This window comes from Phyllostomus discolor, chromosome 5 (assembly GCF_004126475.2).
Source record: "Phyllostomus discolor isolate MPI-MPIP mPhyDis1 chromosome 5, mPhyDis1.pri.v3, whole genome shotgun sequence".
NCBI lineage: Eukaryota > Metazoa > Chordata > Mammalia > Chiroptera > Phyllostomidae > Phyllostomus > Phyllostomus discolor.
In genome coordinates, this window is record NC_040907.2 from 81,990,522 (window position 1) to 82,014,781 (window position 24,260).

The following is a 24,260-nucleotide window of genomic DNA, read 5'->3' on the forward strand; positions in this document are numbered from 1 at the left end:
AGCAACAAATTTCAAGTACAGCCTCAGGAGACCTAAGCAGTGGGCATGCATGATGCAGTTGCTGAATCAGTCCACCAGGTGGCAGAGTGACAGCAGTACAGCCTTCCTAAGGGGAAAGCAGGAAGGTTGGTTGGCCTGGGGCAATCCGTGGTGAGTCACTCAGGACCCACAAGGCATCCGGCCTGCGTTTGGGAACCAGCCATATTTGGTAGTGGAACTCAACATTAAAGACACTTTTATTTTTATCAAGGCTTTTATTTATGCTCTTAGTTATATAGAGCCTGGGGAAAGAAGATGCTAAACCCAGAACTCCTTTGAAAAGATGGGGAGCCATTTGGCTAAGATTGCTTCTATTTAGGTAGAGTTACCATTTAACTGAGATTCAGAAATCACTGTCATAGAAGGTAAAGTCGCTGACTTCTTCTTTGGCCCAGTCTGATAAGAGCAACTCTACCTCCTTCCTTTGCACTGCTTGGTCCCCCAGCCTGTGGGAAAGGATTCCCGTGACAGCTGGACCTGCCTCCGGTGGCCCCCCTACTCCAGTTCCCTGGATGAGGGCCCAGCGTCAGAAAGCACAGGAGGAGGAGCAGCAGCGCCATTGCCTGTGGCAGGTCCACTCCCTAGACAAGACGGAAAGGAGAATCTTGAGAACAGGACAAACCTGAGGCAAAGTAGAAAAGAAAGCAACTTCTCAAACCACAGCTCAGTGGTAGACTCAGTTATATAGGATCAAGGTGTGAGCAGGGTTGCACTCCCTTCAAAGACTCTTTTGTTGCCCTTCCTAGTTTCCAGTCATCCCTTGGCTTGTAGACGCAGGACCCCAATGTCTGCCTCCATCTTCATGTGGCCTTCTCTTCTCTGTGTGTCTGTGTGCAAATTCCTCCTTTCTTCTCAAGGAGCCAGCCATTGGATTTAGGACCCACTCTAACTCACTATGACCCCATCTTAACTTGATTGCATCTCCAGAGAACCTATTTGTAACTAAGATCACAGGCACTGGGTGTTCAGATTTCAATGTGTCTTTTTGGAGGACACAATTCAATTCAAACCATCTTTCCTCACATGCAGGGCAGACATTAATGACCAATCGTGGGATTTTTCTATGAAGCGGACCAGACATCAGGACCCTTCCCCTCACAGCTGTCCTGGTCATGCTTCCGAGCTGTCCTGGCTATGCTTCCAAGCACACAGAGCCAGCACCTCAGGTGAGACCTGTTTGCCCTCACAAGTCCCACTAAAGGAATGAGTCTGTAATGATGGATCTGGCCCGTGGTGACGCGCTGATGGGAAAGATAGTGCCAGCACCCTTCCAGCCTGGTGCAGGTGGTCTTCTATTCCCTTTATGCTTAAGAGGGGTCCTGCTGGGGAGTTGTCCTGGACAACTCTATCACCAGACCGTCTCCCCTTGGCCCAGCAGGAACATGATCACAGCCTTGGATCACAGGGAAAAAGGTCCCGCTGCTTTTTCTGAGTGCACAATCCACAGGCATTGCAGCATGGCCTGGTTCCAACTTCAGCCATGCATACATTTCTCCTCCCTCCACCCCCTGCAAACTGGAAATAGTGATACACAGACATCTCACAGAGCTGTGGGGCAATTTAATTAATGTTTATAAAGCACTCTGAGGTCTTTGGACGAAAACTGCTGTGTAAGTGCAAAATTATTATTAGTTCCCAGCCTCCTGTCCCTTGGCTTCCGACATGGCTTTTGTTGTTCCTGAATGGGAGCCGCTTAGGGGCTGTCCAGCTGGCTCTTGTGGGGACCTAGGCATGTACATGCACATTGGCAGATTTCTTTCCCTTTGAAAAAAGCATTCCAACTCGGCGGGATGTCTTGAAGCATTTCAATGTCTGAATTTCTCTCCACTTGTCTACTAAGTACTGTAATCTATAAGAATAGATTGTAAACAGGCTACTTTGGAAAAAGAGTTGGGGGGGTGGAAATGGCCAATTTGAAGAAATGGCCCCTTATAATAAAGAATAATATAATATCTCCTCCTCATGGAGAATCTAAATGAACCACTAAGTGAGGTCTGTCTCCCTTGCCCTGAGGGATTCTGTACGTGTTATGCATCGAAAGGAGAATAGATTTGCTTTCAGTGCCCAAATTTCGCCACCCCCCTTCATCCTAACTTCTCAGGAGCCATGGAAACAAACACACCCCACCTAGATGGTGTTTTCCTGATAGTTCTTGGTTACCTGTGTGCTTGCCTGGGAATCCACGTGGAGAATGGAATGAAGTGAAAAGAGAAAAGATACATCTGCAGGTGAGATGGCTTCTCTTTGAAGGAGAGGATGGGGCACATGCCTAACTTCTGTCGCTGGGGCAACTAACGTTAGATGGCACCATTTTTCTTTCCTCTACAACAGATTCATACCCATCTCACGTTACCCACACACAACCCATTAGGCCCCCTTGAAAGTATCTTTTGATTTATCTTAATGTTTTGTTAGCAGGGTCTGTTTGTCAGCCAACTGCTGGAAGATTTCATTTTTAAAAATCGCTAAGGAGCAATTATGTAGCATGTAATCATTTGAACAAAAGTACATAGGCACAGAACCAACAAAAGAAGCAAATGTTAGCTATATGACTGTAAACACAGAAAAACAAACCTAAAGAGCTAGGGTGATGCACTCCATGTTTCCCAAATCAACCAATCAGTGATCGGGTATCAAATCGCAGAGCGGAACCCAGTAGTATTCTGCTGGGACAGGACAGTTGAGGCAGGAGTGGAAACAGATGGTGAAACCGGCTCTCACCCGGGGCCACCTGTGACTGAGGAGCCGGTGTCTTCTCTGTGGCTCTGACACCGGGGACTTCTGCCGTGTCGGATGATTAAGTCCTGCCTGTTATGTAGAGGTCAAGGCAGAAGGAATAGTTTTTCTTTCCATTCTGTTATTTTTAAAAAAGGAAAGAAAACCTAAGTAAAAAAATAAGATATATGCACAGCAGCTCAGATCATAAGGAAACCGAGGACGAAGGATTGGAAAGACATTGTGCGGGGGCCAGGTCGTTTCCAGTCTCCCCTTCTCCGCTGTCGATGTGCTGCCCCAGGCGTCCATCTGCCTCCTAGACGGTCCCCTGCTTCCCATTTCCTGTGGCCTTTTCGTTTCATCTTGCACTTTGTTTTTCTGGTTATTGTCCTAGAAATGAATCTAATTATATGGCTCCTTAACCCAGAACCCTTCAACACTGCCCCACTGTGCAAATTCTCTAAAACTTGTCTGTCTTCCCTTATTGCCTCCTTCCTACTTGGCCTGGACTGTGGGTGCCCTGTGTCTACAAAATTCTCATGTAATTCTCTGTTCACACATGCTTGCTACCTTTTTGCCTCAGAGGCGGCCCCAGCCATTCCCACGGCCCTTTCCCGTTACTACCATTCAAAATCCTGCTGATCTTTCAAGTCCAAGTTCAAATGGATCCAGGGATCCAGTTCTTTAAAGGCTTCTAAGTGCCCCCATGTGAATTTGGACCCACAGTGGCTTTTTGTGTGTTTGTTCCATTTTTGTGTACTTCCCTAATGCTAAGTAAAACAAGTAGCTGGACAGATGGCTCTGGTCCTCTTTGTCTTTCCACTAGATTGTCAGCTCCTTGACAGGAATGATGGTGTGTGTGTGTGTGTGTGTGTGTGTGTGTGTGTGTTTTGAGTGCTACGTAAAGTGCCTGCAACAGTATTCCCTTCTGAGTATATGTTCAGCAAATATATTTATGTTTCATTTTACCCACTCAACACATGTGCTCCAAAAAGGCAGGTGGTAGAATTTCAAAGGTGAAAATTCGAGAACAAACATATCTAGTCTCAAGAAGACAATAAATAGTAACAATAGACTCTGACCAAAGAACTGATTGATTGTATCTTACCAACCACTTAGAGAAAACCTGGCTCTGCAAATGAACAGTGACAAAATTATGAGGAATAACTGTTGTTGAACTAAGCAAACAGATTCCATCCTAAGATTTGTGGGCCTTGGGCTATTTTTACATGGGAAAGATGGAGAACTGAACAATAGTGAGGTAATGCAGCCAAATAAAGTTGCTGATGAGGAAGGAGCTGGGGAGTCAGACAGAATTACCCTGAGGTTCCCAGCTCGGCTGTGCCGGGGGTCACACATGAGCCTCATGCGCTTCTCTGCATCCACAGGCTGCTGTCACATCTCATCTGCGAACCAGCACATAGTCAGGCCCTGCTAGGTTCCGTGAGTGCAGCTCAGTGTTTTCTACGGTGGACCCAGTTCAGGGTTACTATGAAAAGAAACCACAGGCCTTCTTTTGGAAGAATGTGCAGCTGACGTTCATGTATTTATGTCTTAAAACATGACAAGGTTAAGTTATTATAACTGTAGTTCTAAGGACAAAGATTTCTCTGCCAGTGGAGACAAAAAATTAAATATGGTTTCATTTACCTTCCTATGAAATACCTCATAGGCCTTAATTGAAGTGGAAAACATTCTCTCCTTGATAAAGCTGGCCTTCCTCATCTCTCCCCCTCTCTCTCTCACGTACACATGCAAGCACACAGATATTTTTATACCAAATATTAGGAATAAAATGTTGAGTCCACCCAATCTCAAACTCCCAGCAAGTTTTCAGCCTCAGTCAGTCTGAACGGTTGAAGGGCTTCCCTCTCCCTAGTTTTTCAGGTGCATGATTCTAATGGCTGCGAAGCATTTAGATGAGTCCTCTGAAGGCAGTATGGCACCCTCTGCAAGCCTTCCAGCACTTTTGGTGAACAGAGTCCAATGAAAGGGAGTCTGTAACTTTTACAAACATTCTATGGACATTCATCTTTCTAAAGAGCCATTTTCCAAAGTGGACTCACCTATGATGCTTTTATAACTACTATAATCACTCACACTAGTTGTTCTGACCATTTGGGGGTAGTGGACCTGTCTGAGACTCTTGAGTGAAACCCCTTGAATCCCAGGTACAGAGCCCTGGACTTGCATGTCCTTCTGAAGTAGACACCCTCCTTCTCTCCATTCTTCCTACCTGCATCATGCACATGGTCAAGTTGATCATGTACTACCTGGGGGCAATGCAACGCCAGGCTGGATTTGGGGCACCTCTGGGAGGAAGAGGGTGCCATGTAACAGCAGTCTGCCTGGCATGACTGTCCTCCCCCTCAGAGGAAGGACTCAGCCAACCTTTCATTTCTAGAATTCCACCTGGGGTTTGGGTTCTCTAACCAGTTTACAGACTTCCTATCACACATGCCAAAGCCTTAGAAATAGTTTTAAATATAAAAAGAAAAATGTTCCCTAGTCACATGGATATACTTAATAACACGAAAGCTGAGACACAGAGGCAAAAACCCTAAATCAACTCGGCACCCCTTTTACTCTCTAACAGTGTGGGCAATGCACACACTACTAAAGGGACATAATCTCTTTGGAAAACACGGAGGGAAGGGGCCAAATCTGATAAGAAAAACACAGCTGCCAAAATAGCAATGTAACTTCAGTGAATTCCCTTCTCCCCAGTTACAGTGGCTCGTGGAGTGCTTTTGGCTGGTGCTTCGGAAACGGGCCACTGGACCAGCCCTTCAGGTCCCCAAAGGAAAGTCTCCTTTGCAGATTTTTTTGTTTGGAACGATGCAAAACATAAAAAGTGACACTCATTCTCCCCTGCCCAGAACAGTACTGCAATAGTAAGGATAATGACTCAACAAAGCTTCCAATTTGTATAGTGCTTTATACTTTTTCAGGGCATCTTCACACACATTATTTCAGTCAACTCATACAACGGCCTTCTGGCTTACAACCGAGAGAGCAGAAACCACAGGACCTGGCCCACGGTCATACAGGCAGTGGGGCCGCTGGGGCTCGCGCCCCACGGCATGGCTGCCCCTGACTTCCCCGGGTCAGGAAGCAGATCCCGTCCCACGGTCACCCTCCCTGGTGCCTCTCACTCGCCAGGATTGTGCTTCTCATCAGTCAGTAACAGTATCTGACTGCGGATACAGTTTCCAAAGGAGAAAAAACACAAGTCCTTCTTTGAAAAGCATATATGGAGATATAAAAATAAAAGTAGCATTCTTCTTTATTGCTTCTTTGTAGATGCCTTTCCCAGATGAAAAGGCCCTGTTGAGGAACAGGTCACTGACCTGTTATTGCTTCGCACACATAATACTCCTTAGTAATAGCAGAGCCTTCACAGCAGAAAATTATTTGCCAAATATTTCCCACTGTCTCCCAGCGTGGCCTGTCCATTTCTCCCAGACATAAAGCATCTGGGCTAGTCCAAGAAAACACAGAAAATTCAAAGAGATGTTTCCCAGATGTGCAGCTGTCCTGAGGAGTCTGTCACAGGGCCAGCTCTGGAGATTCGTACTTCCCAAGACCCTTTTCCAACTGCATCTCACCATAGCTTTCATATGACTGAAAAAAATGTCAAAGAAGTTGACCAGACAGCTGAGCAGAACGCTGAGCAGGTGGCAGTGAAGGAGCAGCACTGGAGAGCACCCCGCAGCACAGCCCCATGCTGTGCGGCCACGTGATGGTTTTCGACACCCTGGTCACAAAGAGTACAGTGGGATCCCCTTCAGATGTTTCAGTCAGGTGGGGGACTTCACAGGAAGGCTGCCGTCTTCGGTAAGGGCACACGCTTCCTGTGTCCTGTGTGACGTGAAGGCACACCACTGAGCCTTCGACTGTAGGGGAAACGACCTGCAGAAATCCTGCTCACACCAGCTCTGTCTTGGGAAGAGTCACCAGCTCCACAGGCTTGCTTGAGGAGACGACTGGGAGAAAAACTCGTTCCATGCCAGGTTTAGAAAACTCTGGAAAAACAGTCTGTCGTGCAAACTTCTGAAAAATAAGAGAGATAAATGAGAACTGAACAACTGGAAAAAGGCATCAGTTGTCACCTCAATTTAAACTCCATTCTGGGAGCCCCACTATGGCCTCTAATGGCCACCTCACTCACTCCACAGTGGACTTGGACTATTTCACTGCTACCTGTAAACTCTGGCCAGGACACTCACCGATCACGGATGGGGGTCATTTGAAGCCCCAGCTGTTAATCATCTGCATGGAAAAATCAGTGCCCATAGAAATAGGCATTTGCAGCAAGAAACTAAAGTCTTTTACTCTTTAAATTTGCTGTCTAGTAAGTCTAATTATCTTATGTGCAAATAACTCTAAGGACCAAATTACAAGCTCCTTGAGAGGAAGAACTATATCCTACACCTCTTTATATCCCCTGTAGTGCTTAGTTTAGTGCCTTGTACACAGTAGGTGCTCAAGGAGTCTTTTAATTAACTAATGGCTATAATAGCAACCAGAGTGATGAGCACATGGCCAGGGAGGCAGATAATAAGTGAATAAAGGGACTCAACCAGGGATAAAAAAAAGAAAGAAGCCCTGGCACAGCTCTGGGGTGAGATCTGTCCCCATCCGTAAGCAGCCAGCCCTTCCTGCTGGTATCGAGACATATGGGAAAGATCTCTTCCCGGTGGTTCAGGCCCAGAGCTGACCCTGCGCCCCTACAACTCCGGCAACACAGGTGAGCAGCTAGGCGGACAGGGGCTCGGGGTCTTTAAGCTGGAGGCTGCTGCCAATAGCTCAAAGCCATGTCGATGACGCCTACACACTGGCCAGCCACCCTCTAGCACAGGATGCTCTCTGTGCTCCCCACTGCTCTGGCTTCTCGGGGTTACTTCTCAAGAAGTGGGTGGAAGTAACAAAATACAAGGAGAGAACCCGAAAGAGGAGGCAGCTCGAGGGCAGGTGAAGGACACTGATCTGGCACTGCTGCTCACTTGCCCACAAGAACCCTGACTCTGTCCCGAGGGCGGGCGGGTGGTGTTTCATTCTCTGCCACTGTAACGACCAGGCCCTCTGGTGCCTTGGCGGGATCCTTTGGCGTTTCTCAAACTGCCGTCACGTATCTGACTTCGTGAGCCATCTCCGCGCTCTGTGCAGAGCCACGGGACAAGAAACGAGCAGGGCACTTCCTGTTAAGAGTCTCACAGTCTGGGGCCTCAATAAGCCCAGGGCACAGAGACGCTCTCTCCCTGTTGTTAAATGATTCACACTATCTACAAAACATTCGAATTGGTTCCCCACGTGATCTTGTAACAATAACCAGTCTTTTAAGAAAATACTTACACAAGTGAAAACGATGAGTGTTATGTAAAAAACCACCAAAGCCAACAGCAGTACAATCTCAGCTCTGTACTTCTGAAAAGTCTCTTCTTTGCGCTCCTTATGGCATCCTTAAAAGAAATAAGTGAAACATGAAGCTATTTAACAGGACTTTTCTGTTCTACCAGACTAAAAAGCAAAGATCCTTTGTTCCTGCTTTTTAAGTCCCTGTTGGCCATCCCTGCCCTCACATCTGTGCCATCGGAAGAACAGCAGCAACAGCAGCAGTGACAGTGGTGGCAGAAGCCAGCGCACACTCCCACCCTGCCTCCAGCTGTGTGCAAGGGGACCAGCGTACAGCATCTCACTGAGCTCCCTGAGGAGGTCTGAGGTTCCCCATTTCACAGAGGAAGGAGCTGAGGCTCAGACAGACTGAGGGATGAAGGCAGGTGGGAGGAACAGGAATCTGGCCCAGACTTGTCCTGCTGCCCATCTGCTTCCATTTCAAACGTGCAGTGTTTCCTGGCTTTTATTTTGACTAAATGGCAGAGAAACCACCGTTTGCTGATCTGAACATAATCTAAATTCACTGGCCTTGTGCAGACTGCCAGGTGTCCTGACATTGGGAGGAGTTCGGGGCTGGGAAACGAGGCAGGGGAGCCACCCAGCTATCACTTTTGCAGGATCATTACAGCTCCTCCACCAAGGCCGATGGCAAGGGCGGCCTACGGAGCAGCTGCCCAAGGGGCCGTTACAGGCTGTGGTGGCAGCGCTCCCGCTCCCGGAGGGCGGGTGAGGCGTTCAGCCCAGGAGGGGACGTGGTAGAGACCGGTCTCCCCACTCAGGCACGACACCTGGTGGATGGGCTGTTTGGAGACGCAAGGTTGCCTGGGGAGCCGACCTAAAGGCCAGGCAGGAGCAAGCGGAGTGCAGATGGTCAGGGTTCTACCCAGGGACCACGGATGGGCCTCAAGAAAACTGTCGGCCCCTGAGACTGGATTTAAAACTTAGTGCAATAGTCTAGGGATGGATACTCACAGGAATCTGAGACTTCAAGGTTGAGAGCCATTGTCCTAATGGTTCCTGACGTTTACTGAGCACTCAGTCTACCCCAGGCACTGTAGTGCAAAGTCTCATTTAACCTTTGTTCCGAGCCTATGCTGTAGAAGTTATCATCCCCATTTTAGAGATGAGCGAACTGAGGCTTAGAATTGAACAGAGATTTGCCCGAGATCACATGCTAAAGAACAACACAGCTAATATCTGTGGTCTACGAGACTCTAGAGTCTGGCCACTGAGCTGGGCAACTTGCAGGCCTTTGAAGAGGAAAGGAAAGGAAATCAGGTTTCTCTTTTATCTCTGCTCTTCCTGCCAAGTCGCTCTCATTTCTCATTCATGTAATAATATTCGTGGTAGCCCACTGTGCACCAGGACATGGCAGAAGACAAAGCAGAGAATGCAGCGTGACCTGACACGGTCAGGTTCTACAGAGGCAAACAAAACTGAGTAAAGGGCTGAGAAGCATTATGGGGGTGGGGGGGTGCATGTGCATGTGTGTGCAACAGTGAACCAAATCCAAACTCTGACCAATGAACAGTGATCGTATCCTTGGGAGCATCAGAGTATGATCTTAAATCGGACTCCCTTCAAGTACCCAACAGGAAAAACAGCTATTCTAAAACATCAGGGGCCTCAGCTAGTGCAGCTCAGCTGTTTGAGCATCATCTTGTCACCCTGCAAACTGAAAGGTTACTGGTTCGATTCATGTTAGGGGCACATGCCTAGGTTGCAGGTTCAGTCCCAGACTGGGGCATGTACAGAAGGCAAATGATCAATGTTTCTCTCCCTTTCTTTCTCCCTCCCTTCCCTCTCTCTAAAAAAAAACCCAAAAAACTAAATAAAATAAAAAAATTTAAAAATCTGGGGCTTTATGATAACATGTTTATCATTTCAAGCCTTAGCCACTAATAAGAATTGGGCAAAACTTGAATGCAAGGCATTTTTAAGCTACATAAAGAAGTTATGAAAAAAATCCAAAGAGACAACCCTTGCCTTGACAATCAATCCCTGGAGCTAAATGGTATGCTGTCACCGAACATCCTTTTGCTGTACTCTTTCTTTGGCCTGAGCTGAGGTACTGGGCAAGTCCACCACCATCAAGTGGGAGCAAAGTGCTGTTCTCATGTTATCAAGGTGGAAATATGAAGCAGCTACCTTAGGCCAGGTTATAAGGCCCCAAAGGAAAAGATTATTAGTTACCTAGTGTAGGGGACCACACAATTTCCCCATCTTCCAAAAATTAGACTTACACACTTTCTTTTTGCTCCAAAGGACTCTTCTTACAGTACTAAACAACAGCCAGGTGAATGGTCTGACCGCATCTGTCACCTACCCCAGTTAGGCTGGGTAGATGTGTGCTTATTTAAAGCAAAAAATGTCAGGACATTCCTGCAGTAGAATTTAGCTGTGAGCCACAGACATGATCCAAAGCTTCCAACTTAGGCTCTGACCGAGGGGCAATTTTAGGACGTACGGAAAGTGCACACGCATTCTGCAAGAAGCAAGCAAAGGTCACCTCACCTGTCACTCTCAAGGTCACTGTGCCACTTTGGTTTCTCTGCCCTCCTGGCCCCTCCAGAGTGCATCTGTATGTCCCCGAGCTGCAGCTGGTGGCATTTCGGATCTTCAGGGAATACGGCCCTTGGCTGGGGGCCTCAAGGGGGCCCTTCTGCTCCGTCTGGTGATAGGTCTGCAGGTCTTCCTGGGGCACCTCTATCATTTCTTCCCCACCTTCTGTAAGCTGTTAAAAAGAAGAATTCTATTGAATTGTGCTCCACTGACAGGCCTGCAAGCACTGAGCCGCCACGCCAAGGTGCCACCTCGTATTTTCACAAAACCCATCCCCACCTTGTTTTTCAAAACAAGATGTCGTGTGGATGTGTGACCTTGGAGGGAGGAGGAGAGAATCTCTGGCAATTCTTTAAGGCTCTATCTGTTTTGGGATTAGATCGGGACTGCATTTTATGATCCTTCCTTTCCCATCCCCTACCCAACACAAAAGAGGGTGTTGCCGCTGACGCCAGCGATGTCTTGGAGGTGATCTGATGAAGCCAGTGAGTCACTCTGAATCAAATGTTGTTGCTGGCTGTTCTGTATTGAATGTTCTCTCGTTTTCTTCAGCTACCAACTCACTCATTGACTGCTTCTTATTTCCGTATCCTAGCCTTTTATTTGGAAACATTTCTAAATCTGTTAAGATCATTGCCAGATAACTCAACGGAAAGCAGAGACACGGAAGGGCAGTGCCTCCCATGAGAAGCCACCTCGTCCCCCACAGGGTGTGTAGCTGTGTGGTCTTCCGTGATGTTGCAGGAGGAACCACACTTACTCCTCTCCTAAATTAGGAACACGGGACAGCAGTGCCATGCAGGGACTTGGTGCCAGATTGTTTGGTGGCCATACCCAGGGCAGTTACAGCTTAAATCACTAGGCCCAGAACAGACCAGCTTGACTGGGGTAGATGCCAAATTTAGCCAAACTAATCTGACTGGTTTTTTTTTCCCCGAACTATCTTTGCAATTAATTGCTGGGGTCTTTTCATCATCTTCCACTTCAAAGATTAGGCACATACTGCACTCACCATCAACTCTCTTTCCCCCCACATATGTCTTTAATTTGCTTAATTAATTTGCCCATCCATCTTCCAATGAAATGTTGTAAAGCTTCTAAAGTGGATTTAAACAAACAGTAAAGTCAATCACTGTTTTGGTGCTCATGGGCAGCCCCTAGCCCATGAGCAGCAGCAGGGAATCTGGGGTCCAGTGGCAGTTCTTCCCTGTAACAGCACCAGAGAGCCACCTTAGGGTAAGACAGCATGAGCAGGCTTCACTGCCACAGTCTGTGCCAGCACCTGCCAACATCTCATCTCCTATTCTGGGGGCACTTGCAATTCCTCTCCTTCTCAAAAGAGGATCAGGGAAATAAATCACGAGGGGTCAAGGAAACACCCAGTGAGGCAGCAAGAGCTCAGGAGAGAAAATCACAAACACACACACACACACACACCCTCAGTGGTTGGCTTCTGTCTAATTTATTAAGTAAGGGAACGCTAGGAGGTCACCAGAAAGCTCAGATTCCAGCTTCCACAGCCTTCAGGTACAGTTAGCATTCCTGTGGAGTGGGCTACAGAGACATCTGGTGGCAGATTTATCGCTCCTGCAAGGAGCCCTGCTCCATTCACTCCTAGCAAGGAGCTGCTAAGACTAATGACTTTTCTCAGGTTGAGTCTATGAACATAAATCCCATTTCTTGACAGTTCTCCTTGTGTTGGAAGGTTCCTTCCTAAATAATCGAGGATTTACAGACTGAGGCCTTTAGGTGTTCAAAATTAAAGGGGAAAAGAAGGAGGTGTGGCAAAGGGACCTTAGAAAAAATTAAGGCATCCAACAGATTCTAGAACACATACAATATAGCTCAATTTTTCGCTTTTCAAGACTAATTAAACCACAAACTAAAGCCTCATCGTGTGCTCACACCTGTCCCCACCTCGCTGCCTGCAGAGGTGCTTCCTCCTACCAGAGCTTCAGATGGGCCAGGTGCCCGGGACCATCCAGGGCCACCTGTTCCGAGACTCCCCACTCCCCACTTGCAGTTTGAACTAATCAACTCAGCCTAGTCTCTCCAATCTCCATGGTGATGTCTCTTCAAACTTAAACCTCCAGATGCATTCAACTCAGATCTCTTTCTAACAGACCTCACTGGAACTCTGTTTTGCTAGAAATCTCTGCATCTGAAGAGATGGAAACTCGCTGCAACAATCGCTTTGTGTTGACCTGCCTCTGGTTTTCTCCTGGGGGCCTCCTCTCCCATCCAGTGCCTCCCTCCCTCAGCTCAGAAAGACCCATCTGAAAGTCAAGATCAAACCTTCCAACCCCTCTAGAGCTGGTGGAAACACAAACTGCTGCGGTTATTTACATTAAGAGGACCATATTATTATGCTGGCTGCTGGGAGCCTCCCAAGTATGCCCAACTGATCATGGAACTGGCTGGCAATGGCCTTCTGCCTATATGCAGAAAAGGATTCATTTTGAACACCAGCAGTAACGACAAAAAAACTGGTCAGATTTCCATGAGCCTCCAGCAAAACTTCCAGCAGGCCTCTAAGTTATTTTGAAATAGTAAAACAAAGGCAGGGTGAGGTGATGAGAACAGAAAGAAGCCAGGGAAAGACAGAACACAAGACCCCAAGGCAACCTGCAGAATTTTGATGTCCTGAGCCACTCCAGCCATCAGGGGGATCACGGCAAAGTATCTCACTCTCATGGGGCCATCTTCCAATGGTCCCTTCCAGGGTCTTCCTGAAGGACCCAGACAACAAGACAAACTACAGGCTTCCCCTAGAACTCCGGCCACAGTAACAAACAACTCTCTTTGCCTGATAACTCACTCCAGCAAAAGGAACCTGTACATCCACACAATGTGCCTGGAAATATTTCATAACCCTCCCTCTAGCTTCAAGCTGTGAGGACAGACAATGCCTATTCTCTGTCTCTTTGTTAAGATCAACTTTTGTAGCTAAAAAAGGGGCCAAGTACTAAACCTGACAAGCTCAGGGGAGGCCTGCACGGCGGCCTCACAAACTCAAAAGCAACCACACAGGATGGTCTGAACAAAAAAATTCCTAACGAAAAGCCAGCAAAAAGCGGGTCATGGTGGGTAGTCACATCCTAGGCCGGTAGCTTCCTTGACAAAGGTCAGTCTTTACCTAAGTGAGCCCATCTAGTATTGCCTTTTTTGCATCTAAGATAACAGGCCTTTGAAATGTCAGAGCAATCTTCTTTGTCAGACCCTCAGGGCACAACCCATTGCACCAGAGCTGGAGACAACAGAATCCTTCATTCCTTGTTATCTGGTTCCCTTCATACCATCTCAATGTGCTGTAAGTGTTCCTTGTTAACTCTCCTGTGCCCAGCAATGTAAACGAAGTCTGTATTTTCGACCCCTGACTGGCGTAGCTCAGTGGACTGAGCCCGGGCTACAAGCCAAAGAAGTATGTATTTTCCCATATTGTCTTTTTATCCAATCCCAGATATTCCCCCACTTTGCTGTCTCTCACCCCCCTAATATACCACCAATGGATTTCATATAACCCTTCTTACTTTGATTATAATATATAAAATAAGCTGCAAAACTGCCATTCTCCAGAGCACTTTCTCGACCCGTTGAGATCTTACTCCCTAGCAATTGTCAGTTTGGCTCAAATAACCTCATAAAAATTCTCTACAGCTTTGGACATTTCTTGCATCACCACCTTCTCATGTGACCACCTGGGGAATCTGGGATCTGCCTAGTCACAAAAATAGTGGTAGTTTTTATGTTAATGGCTCATGCTGAAAACGAGAGTGGGCACTAGCAGCACCACGAGGCTGCGTGGAAAAGTTCCCCATGGCGGTGGCAGCAGTGTCTGAGAACCGAAGGGGAAGTTCAGGAGGAGGAAGGCAGAGTAACAGTAAATGGGCCATCCTCAATTTTGCTCTGTTTTTATGAGTTCTTATAAACATTTGAGCTGGCTCAAAATTAACTGGCAATAACAGCTCTTTAACATTCAAAATCTAAAAGCATTTCACTGCCTCTCTGCAAAAGCATTATAGGAAATAGTAATTTATAACAAAGGAACCCTCGGATCCATTCACAGCCCAGTATAATTGACAGGAATGGTTCGTGCATACTTCATAGCGCCGATGTTGTCGTGTGCTAAACCACAACATGATTTGGGCAAATTAACTCCTCAAAACACTCATCCCAATTATGTCTTAAAAATCCACACTCCCTGCATTAACTCTCATGCTGACCATTCTACTTTTTTGATTGGACTGGAAAAAAAATAACATATAGGACATCTCATTTTCAGAAAACCTATGGACTTCTGGCTCATCTCAAGGCAATGAGTTTGACTGGATAATTTAAATACTATATTCTTTCTCCAAAATTGCAGTTTGACCTTAAGGAAATCACAGCCCTAAATAAAATAAATTCTCTTTAATTTTCTGAATGCTAAACCAATGAAATGCAAGCACTAAGTTTAAAGGCACATGGATTAAGATTTTTTTAAATGATGGACAAATTTGAACTAGAATAAAAGAAATCAAATAAATAGTTAAATATGGCTGAAAATGAATGAATATTTTAGTCAAAACTCTACTGTATAAAGTGTTTTTCTAAGTTTACATCATTTTATCCAACTACATGCTAATCTCCTGTAATACTATATTTGACTATAAGAAGGCTACACTTCCAGTTCTATGACAAAGAAAGAATTTTGATCATAAACCTGAAATCTAGATCAATTACAATATAAATGAGATCTGTTAAGAAAGTGATAGGAAACTAACTACTAGAAAAGATTTTTTTGAGGGGCAATGTGTGTATACATACATATGCACATAAATATTTAATTCAAAAATTTGATTAAACATTTTTAAAGATATATGCTTGTAGTATTTAAAGGTGATATTGAGTTCTGATACATTCCAATAACATTGAACAGCTTTTTTTTATTGCATTTCTCAACCACTAACATTCACGTACCTTGGTTTCTAACTCAATTAAAGTGCCAATATAATCACCATCCATCATAAAAATAGCTCTTTATAACGTGCAAAACAGTTTGGCTTGGAGGCTGATGTCCTAATGAGGGTAGAATGTATGCACGTTAACATCATTTTTTTCTAAGTCTAGTTTTATTGGAGAAATGATTTTCCACTTTGAAATTTACTGGATCCAACAGACAGGGTTGGATTTATGGCTGTTCACAAAGCCATGAACGTGGCAGAGGCAACATCATTATGAACACAGACGCTGGACCTGGAACCAAACCCCCACCCCAGCGTGGCGAGTTCTGCTCTCGCCAACTGACCACCAACTGACCGAACAGCACTCGGGACTCGTCTGCTCCACAGAGATGGGGGTTCGGTGGTAAGTCTGTCTCACCTCGTTGGGGTCAAGATACCTGTGCTGATGGAGGTGGACATGTAGCATGGTGTCAGTCACACAGAAAGTCCTAAAAATGTTACTACTCCCTTTTCTTTTCATAGCCGAGGTTTCACTCAGCATTTGAAACATGTCCCAGCACATAGGAAATACTCAAAAGGTATTTGCTAAATAAATGAGTGAAGTTTCAGTACAATGAGAAAGTTATCAATACAAATGCACTGGCCTTGGAATCAGAAGGCCTGACGTCATGCCCCAGCTTTTCCGGTCAACTTTGGTAAATCCCTTTTCCTCTGAGTCTCATTTCCTCATCTGAAACTACCTTCCTTATCTCATGCGGTTATTTTAAGAATTAAGCTGGAAAGCACATAAAAGTGCTTTATAATTGATAATGTTGGTAATAGGAATTATCTCGGGTAGCTCTCCACTCCATCCACTTCATTCACTGACTCCTTATTGTTGATACTTCCAGTCTCCTCTCTGGCAAAGTTTCCTGAAAGGCTCAATCTCTGCTCTAGGAAGAAATTACTTTCCTACTCACAATGTTTCTAAAATATGCAAAACCCTCTGAATTTTCTAAAGCACCATCATAATGTGTCAAAAACCCTTTGAAGGTAACGTCAGACCACTCATTGTTCATGCCAACCATCCTTCTTCCATCTTGTGGGTCCTGTTGGGCCTGGGAGGCGCACCCTTGCAAACCCAGGTCATGCCCTTCACAGGGCACTACGTCTGGCTCTAGAGGAGGCACACCTCCCTCAAGCCTGACACCTGTGACCAGATAAACTGGTTGTGAAGGACACATGACCCAATGAAAGCCACTTAAGTATAATGAGACATTCACTGAAATATTAAAAGAAAAGCAAAATCTTTTGCTTTGCACTTGATCCTGGGAAGATATACAAGTGTCTGAGGTTATCAGCTCCTGTCTAACTGCCATGTGGAGGCTGAGAATAAAGCCAACATGAAGGAAGGAAGAGTGGAGAGTCTGAAAGACATAAAGCCCCTGAGGACACTCACAAACCTCTGAATGGGGCTGTGTTTGTTTCCTAGAGTTGCCATCACCAAGCACCACACACTGAGTAGGTTAAAACACCAGAAGTTGATTCTTTTGCAGTTTTGGAGGCCAAAAGTCAAAAATCAAGGTGTTGGCAGGGCCCTGCTGTGTCTGACGGCTCTCAGTGAGAATCTGTGGCGTGCCTTGCTCCTGGCTTCTGGTTTGCTGGAAATTCTGGGCATTCCTCGGTTTGTGGACAAATCACTCCAGTCTCTGCCTTCGTCTTGCATGGTGTTCTCCCTGTGTGTCTGTGTCTCTGTCTCTGTTTGCTCTTCTTTTAAGGGCACCAGTCACTGGACTAGGACCCAGCCTAATCGAGTATGACCTCACTTTAACTTGATTACATCTGGAAAAAACCCTACTTCCAAATAAGGTCCCATTCACACACACCAGGGATTAGGACTGAGACATATCTTTTTGTGGGACACCATTCAGTCCACAATACCACCTATAACTGAAACGTAAACCAAAACTTTGATTTTTAAATTTATTTCAATTCTAGAAACCAATATATTCCCTTTTCTTTAAGCTAGTTTTGATCGAATTGTAATCTTTCACAAATGAAAGCATCCTAACTGATAGGGATACCTTGCACCATGGCATAAATAAATGTGGCACATGGGGGCTATCCCACAGGGCTCCAGCCTCCAGGCCCATCCTGCTTTTTGCCTTGGACTCGCATGTCTCCCACTCCTCAAGGAATGGGACACCAGGGCCTGGTTTGATTTGGGACCTCTGCTCTCCAGAACTGTCCCAGTGAGTCTGGTCCAAGGTAAATATAAATTATTTATGACAACTAGCATCCTTATTTTCCCATAAATTTTCCCAGCTGGACCCATAATCCCAGACAACCACCAGCTCTTCTGGAATCGATCCTCTCCTGCAGAACTGGTACAAGAACGAGAGTAGGCTAGCTGATGCCCAGAAAACTACAAGTAATACTAACAAGCCTTATGCTCTTATGCCTGTATCAGCACCACGTGACACACAGGAATTTTACCCAAGTATCTCCAGTGTAAAAACAGAAATCAAAAATATGCTTACAGGTGTAAAAGAATCTTAGGGAAGTACTTTAGTCTAGGTCTGGTTTGAGCTAAGGACCACTGGTGGTAGAGAATGTGGCGTCACAGCAGGAGTAACCAAGAGGGATCCTGGAAACAGTTTTAAGTGGAGCAATGCTTATTTTTAGGTAAGCAAATCTTTTCTTGGTTCTTCCCTACATCAAACCTTCCCTTACATCATGGAGACTTTCTTTTCACTTCTTCTTTGTGTAGTGACAAAACCAAGTACAGAACAAAGAGAATCCAGTCCTCATGTGATTCAGGTTCCCCCTTTTATTCATGGAAAACAAGTGCTTAGGTTTGTTTTTTCTATTTAAGTCTCAGCTGCCTTCTTCCTCTCCAGCCTCTTCAAGCTAAAAGACTTCAGCAACTTTGCTCCGTTCCGACATGAGTCGGACATCAGTATCCAAAATTCTCAGTGAATCCACTATTCTTGGTCTGGCGTAGACTTCTTCTATTGCCCCCCTGAGGCAGCCACATTCTGCCTTGCCCACTCCTCCACGGAAGCACGTGGACAGGACCGGTGACCAAGAGGGAAGGAAAGATATCCCATGCGTGTGTTCAATCTTACTGGGTTAACCTGCTGGAAGTGTTACCATAGTGAAAGAATAAAGCCATCCTCTGAGATTCATCTTTCAGGATGAATCATATTCTGTCCTTCACAAGAAATACGGCATTTTTCACTATGTCATCCTCTTTCCTTAAAAACTTTAAATGGCTCCTTGCTGTCGAAAGGATAAAGTTCAAGGCCTTAAAGTTTGGTGTTCAAGGTTCTTTATAGTCTGTTCCCAGCCTACTTTTTAACATTATCTCTCAGCCTCTGCTGTATAATCCCCCTGCTCTGAACCACAGGTTGTCTATCGATTCCCCAAAATGCTTGCGGATTCCTACGTCCATGCCTTTGCTCCAGATGGTCCTCTGGCAAAAGGTCCATGCTGATCTTCAGATGGCCATTTCCAGGCCCAGGACTTAGTGCATATTTGGAACTTAGAAGTATTTACTAAATAATGGAAGTATAAATATGACAGACACCTGAAAACCAACTTTATGTCTTTCAGAATTCGAACTCATGTGGAACGCATAAAAGTGGTTCAACCAGATCAAGTAGTACAGGTGCCAATGGGGAAAGTATGATTTTTCTTTGATGGCAATACACACATTGTTTTCACCTTTCAATGTTTTAGTGCTACTATATTTAATGTACAAGTGTTTCCTTTTTCTCCTAAAGACTTGTTCTGAAATCTCTCTTACAGCAGATGGCATTCTAAAATCAAGGCAGTACAGTGAGTGGCATGCATTGGCTCCTTCATGGGTCCTTTGGGGTCCTTGGCTGCACCAATTACATCTGCCTGGGCTATTCATCAACTTCAGCCCTTCCCAAAACACTCTGCTCTCCTCAGTGCCTCCTTGCTGTGTGGCTCATTATTACACAAGATGGTGGAGACAAAAAACATAACTCCACTGAAGAGGAGGTTAGCAATGTCCATGGCAGACAGTTTCATAATGAAGAATAAGAAACTTCCGTGTGGTGAAGTAGCCTTATGCAAGCCATTAACCCACTCTCCCACAGATCCCATAGTCCATGGGACATCCCAGGATCTTCCACAGCTAAGGTTCTTCTAAATACTATAAATTTCAAGTTGGGTCAATTGTCTGAAACCAGAGTTTTACTTCCCCTTTCTCCCTTCCTTTGGAAATCATCTAAAAAGAGCACTTGTCTTGTGACGCATGTCTGTCCCCCACAATGTCACCCAGAAATGAACTATATATCCTCTTTCGTTATGCATCAAGATAGGCTGTCAGAGCTCCTGGCATGAGAAAAGATGGTACTGCACGTTCCTGACTAAGAAGCACTCATCGGTAGTAGCAGCAAACATCAACCAAGCCCAAACACTCCACCCAACATCATCCTCTCCTTCCAAACCCATGCAGCTTCATTAAAGAGAGCATGGACAAATGACGCTCGGTACGGAGCACAGATATAGCCCCTGAAGGGGTGTTCTTACTCCTGGCAGACAGAGACCTGTGCCAGGGTGTCAGCCAGTGGAGGAAGAGTGCTGGACCAAAGTTGATTCACAGATTTTCTCAAAATACCTCTCCAAACAACCACAATCTACTCACATTAGCTTTCAAAGCTAAATTTAATGGAGGTACTGTATTCACTTTTGTATTTCTTCTCAATCACACACGCAACCTTAAAAGGTACAATATAAGAAGGGATGAGAGGAGGACCCATTGTTGGATCCCAGAGAGGAACACACCCAGAGACAAGGAAAGTAAAGTTGAGTCAACAAGACCTGGGCTATCTCTACCTACCATTGGCTCCACCTTTGACCTCCCTGTGCATGTCTATATTAAGCCCCCTCTGGCCCCCTTTCACTGTTCCTTTGTAACAGAGAGAATAAAGTAGACACTGTTCTTTCCCCACTCACCCTAATGTTACAGGCACTACCCAGAAACCGTCTGCTTTGAGTCTTGGTAAAAGGCACATGAAGAGAACATGGTTTACAGAGGTCCTCTGTTAATCACAAGTGATCAGGCCAACTGGACAGTGGCAGGATGCTCTCTACTGCTGGAGAACCAGCAGTGGTACAAGGACTTTCTAATTGTGAGTCATTATAACCATAATTGTGATATGCAGAAGACCTGCAAGAATGTGATTCACTCTGGTGGACAGTGGAAATCCCATGCTCTAAGGGCCTCTCTGCTGCACGTGTCCAAGCGGGGCAACCCATGCCTGTGCAAGGAGGTGGCAGGAGCTAGGCTGGCCAGAACCACCAGGTTTAAAGTCCTCACTTTACAGCTATCTCTGCTTGACTGAAATGTTTTATAAGAAAGTTGGGAGGGGGCGGGGGGCAGGGGATAGAATGACAAGATACTTAATCCTCCGAAGTATTTGCACATTTTACCACTAGCCTTATTTCCAGAACACTATCTGCTTTTGTTGTACAAGAACAATCAATGCAAATGTATAATTACTGGGTTGGAAAAGAACAACTATCTACAGAATATTCTGAGACCTGTTAAAAAGTTCTTGAAGGAAAAACGCATATTATTTTTGAGGTGTCTGATTTAGTTTATTATTGGCAGAGCATGGCTTTCCTATCCACCAGTACTCAATCACAGTTTACTTCTAAAAAGAAAACAAAAACAAAAAACTATGGTATGGTTTTTCAATGATCCCCTCTATTCCATAGACCAATAGGAGAAAGAGAGTGCCAAGAGACTTTTGTTTTGTTGTTTTTTAAAACACAGTTTTGAGACACCTTCAGGGTAAATCATGCAAGAACCACGTTCAATAAACAAGCACATACATTTCAGAGTTACATCATCAGCTGACATCCAAGGGGAAGCCCAAAGTTAATTGATATGGTTTACTGTATATTCCAAGTGACCTCGTGCAAGAAGATTTAACCTGACAACTGTTTGAACTTTACAGTCTGAAATTTCATCTGCTTGTTTCATGAGTAGTTTTTCACTACTCTCCTGGGGATATTAACATTGTTTTCTTTTTTTAATTACTCTCTGGAAGGAATAGCGATTTCACATTTTCCTCCTTTTTAAAGATAATGAAAACCCTGCCTGGCTAGCCCAGGAACATTTCCACTTTCTTTACCATAAGTCAGCAATTTTCAACTTCTTCATCTCATGGCACACATAAACTAATTACTAAAGTTCTGCGACACACCAAAAATATATTTTTTGCTGATCTGACAAAAAGTAGGTATAATTTTGATTCATTCACAGTGGATGACTATTGTTGTGTTGGCTGTTGTCATTTTTTCCTCTGACAATGTAAGGGAAAAGAGGTCAGTGCCCCTGACTAAATAGTGAGGTATTGCATGTGTTAAAAGTTCTTGCAGCACACCAGTTAAAAATCACCACCTTAAGTAATTAAGGGAGAAAACAAACATCAAGACAGACCTTTAAGAACTCAGACTGTGGAGTCAGCCTGCTTGGTTCAGATCCCAACTCCATCAGTTAGCCAGTCACGTAACAGTGCTAAGGTTACTTCACTCCCTAAGGCTGTTTCCTCATCTCTAAGGAAAAAAAAGAAAAAGGACTGATCTCTTGGAAGATCTTTTGGAAGGAATGAAACAGCTACTATTTAAATAGTTACCTCAGAGCTTAGCAGATGATGAATACTCAAATAATACTGGTTTTCAACTACTTTTGTTGAAATAGTATTTTTTTTACAATGAGAACAATTTGGAAATGTGCAATATAGAAAGGGATGAGAGGAGGACCCACTATTGGATCCCAGAGAAAGACACCCAGAGACAAGGAAAGTAAAGTTGGGTTAATAGGACCTGGGCTATCTCTACCTACCATTAGCTCTGATCCCTATTCTTTGATCCCACAGAGAATGGGGTGGAAATGAAGTAGGAATAACAAACCTACTTTCACACACAACACAGTGCCCCAAGGCCAAGACTGCAGCACCATTTCCACTGTGCACAACTCACTGGGTGCCAGTCTGAACTCACTCAGCACCCACCTTCCCAACCAACAGAGCAAACTCTGAGTGCCATCCACAATGCACAAAGGCAGTTGCATGGCACTGTCTCCAAGGACACACACACAATATACATGTCCTACGCAGCCTTGTCAAATAGCCAGACACACACATTCAGGTTCTTATAGCATCTTTTATGCACAGCAGCAGAATCCTGCTCTGGCAGTGAGATACAAACGCACAGGGACTTGCTCCAAGGTAAGACGGCCTATGAGTGACAGCTGCAGAATAAGGTTGGGATTATCATAGTCATTTGGCTTAAACTGGAGGTGCTGTTGTGGCAGTAACCTCATTAAAGGAGGTGAGCAAAGAGCCAGTGACAGCAAACAGGGGCAGCTTGGTTTTGCAATGCCACCAGAACCGCACTCTTAGAATCTGAAAATGATCCAGTTCAAAGGAAACCTTTAAAAAAAAAAAAAAAGGCTCAGTGCGACTCAATCCTCTCACGAAAGGGACAATGACGCTTGTTCTTCCACGCGTGGACAGCACTCATCCACCCTCACAGACGCCCTCCTTGATGCTCCTCTCAGAACTGCCAGAGAATGGAGAAGCAAGGGATAAAAGAGGCGGCCAAGGGTATTCCAGAAAAGGGATGACTGACAGAAAACTACCACCTATGAAACAAACCTAAATCGGTCTCTCTCTCAGGCCTTCTAGTCCAATCGTCCACCCTGTGCCCCCAAACTGATGGGCATCACCATCACAAAACACCAGAAATCAGAAATCTTCCCGTGCAATGTCCAAGTCTGCCCTCGCTGTTTTCTCCCTGACCTACCGACCCAACCTCAGGCGGCCTTTCAGAATTGATCCAACCAGTTATCTGCCCTCCCCAAACGTCTTATGTGGGTCATTCATCTCGGGCCATTTTTAGGGGCAGGAAAAGGATTCAGGTCCTCAGGAACAAAATCTAAGAATGCCGCGTTCCTGGATGCCCAAAAGCGTTGGGACGAGGACAGGGAGGCGTGTCAAAGACTGGAGATATCTTTGGGAGATGCCCCCATCCCCAGCCTCAGGAGGTCGCCAGCCTTAGGGAGGTCGTTCCACTGCCTCCAGTGGAGCCGACCTAACCCCAGCCCGCGGGCCTCTCGGCTCTTACCTTAGTCCAGGACACCGTGTAGGGGACCCACGGGTTCCGCGGGGCGGTGCAAGGCAAGTCCACGTTCTCGGAACATGCCACCTTTAGTTCCTGCGCTGCTGCCGCCAGGCTGCAGGCTGCAAGAGGGAGAGAGACAGTGGCGTGAGCAAGCGAGGAAAGGGGGTGTCGAGGGGAGGACCGGGGAGACAGGCGGTCCCGGGACCTACCACAGCCCAGGAGCAGGAGCTGGAGGCCGCGCGACATGACTGGGAGATTGAGGGTCTGTGGCGCGCTGGTGCCGCGCGGCGCTCTTTTACCGGCGCCCAGAGGGACTTCCCCCGGCGCCAGCTCAGGGGGAATCCCCAACCAGTGGCGGAAGCGGCAGGCGTGCCCTTCCCCAGCCAGCAACCGCCGGGGCGCCCCCACGCCCGCCCCAGCGCCGGCGATCTGCGCGCGTTCCCGCCCCCGCGCGCCCCC

At 45.9% G+C, this 24,260-nt stretch overlaps 1 protein-coding gene across 2 annotated transcripts; it reads right to left on the bottom strand.

Annotated features, from left to right (window-relative positions):
- Positions 1-5,263: 5,263 nt before the first annotated feature.
- CD83 (CD83 molecule) lies at positions 5,264-24,260 on the bottom strand. Of its 2 annotated transcripts, none has more exons than XM_028512866.2 (5): positions 24,011-24,260; positions 23,805-23,920; positions 10,666-10,885; positions 8,110-8,216; positions 5,264-6,807 (listed from the first exon to the last, which is right to left on the bottom strand). In XM_028512866.2, the coding sequence occupies exons 1-5, from the start codon at positions 24,045-24,047 to the stop codon at positions 6,682-6,684; spliced, it is 606 nt and encodes a 201-aa protein (XP_028368667.1). In that variant the 5' UTR covers positions 24,048-24,260; the 3' UTR covers positions 5,264-6,681. The 2 variants fall into 2 exon arrangements, with proteins under 2 accessions (XP_028368667.1, XP_028368668.1); XM_028512867.2 differs by having other exon boundaries at positions 5,264-6,804; positions 24,011-24,215.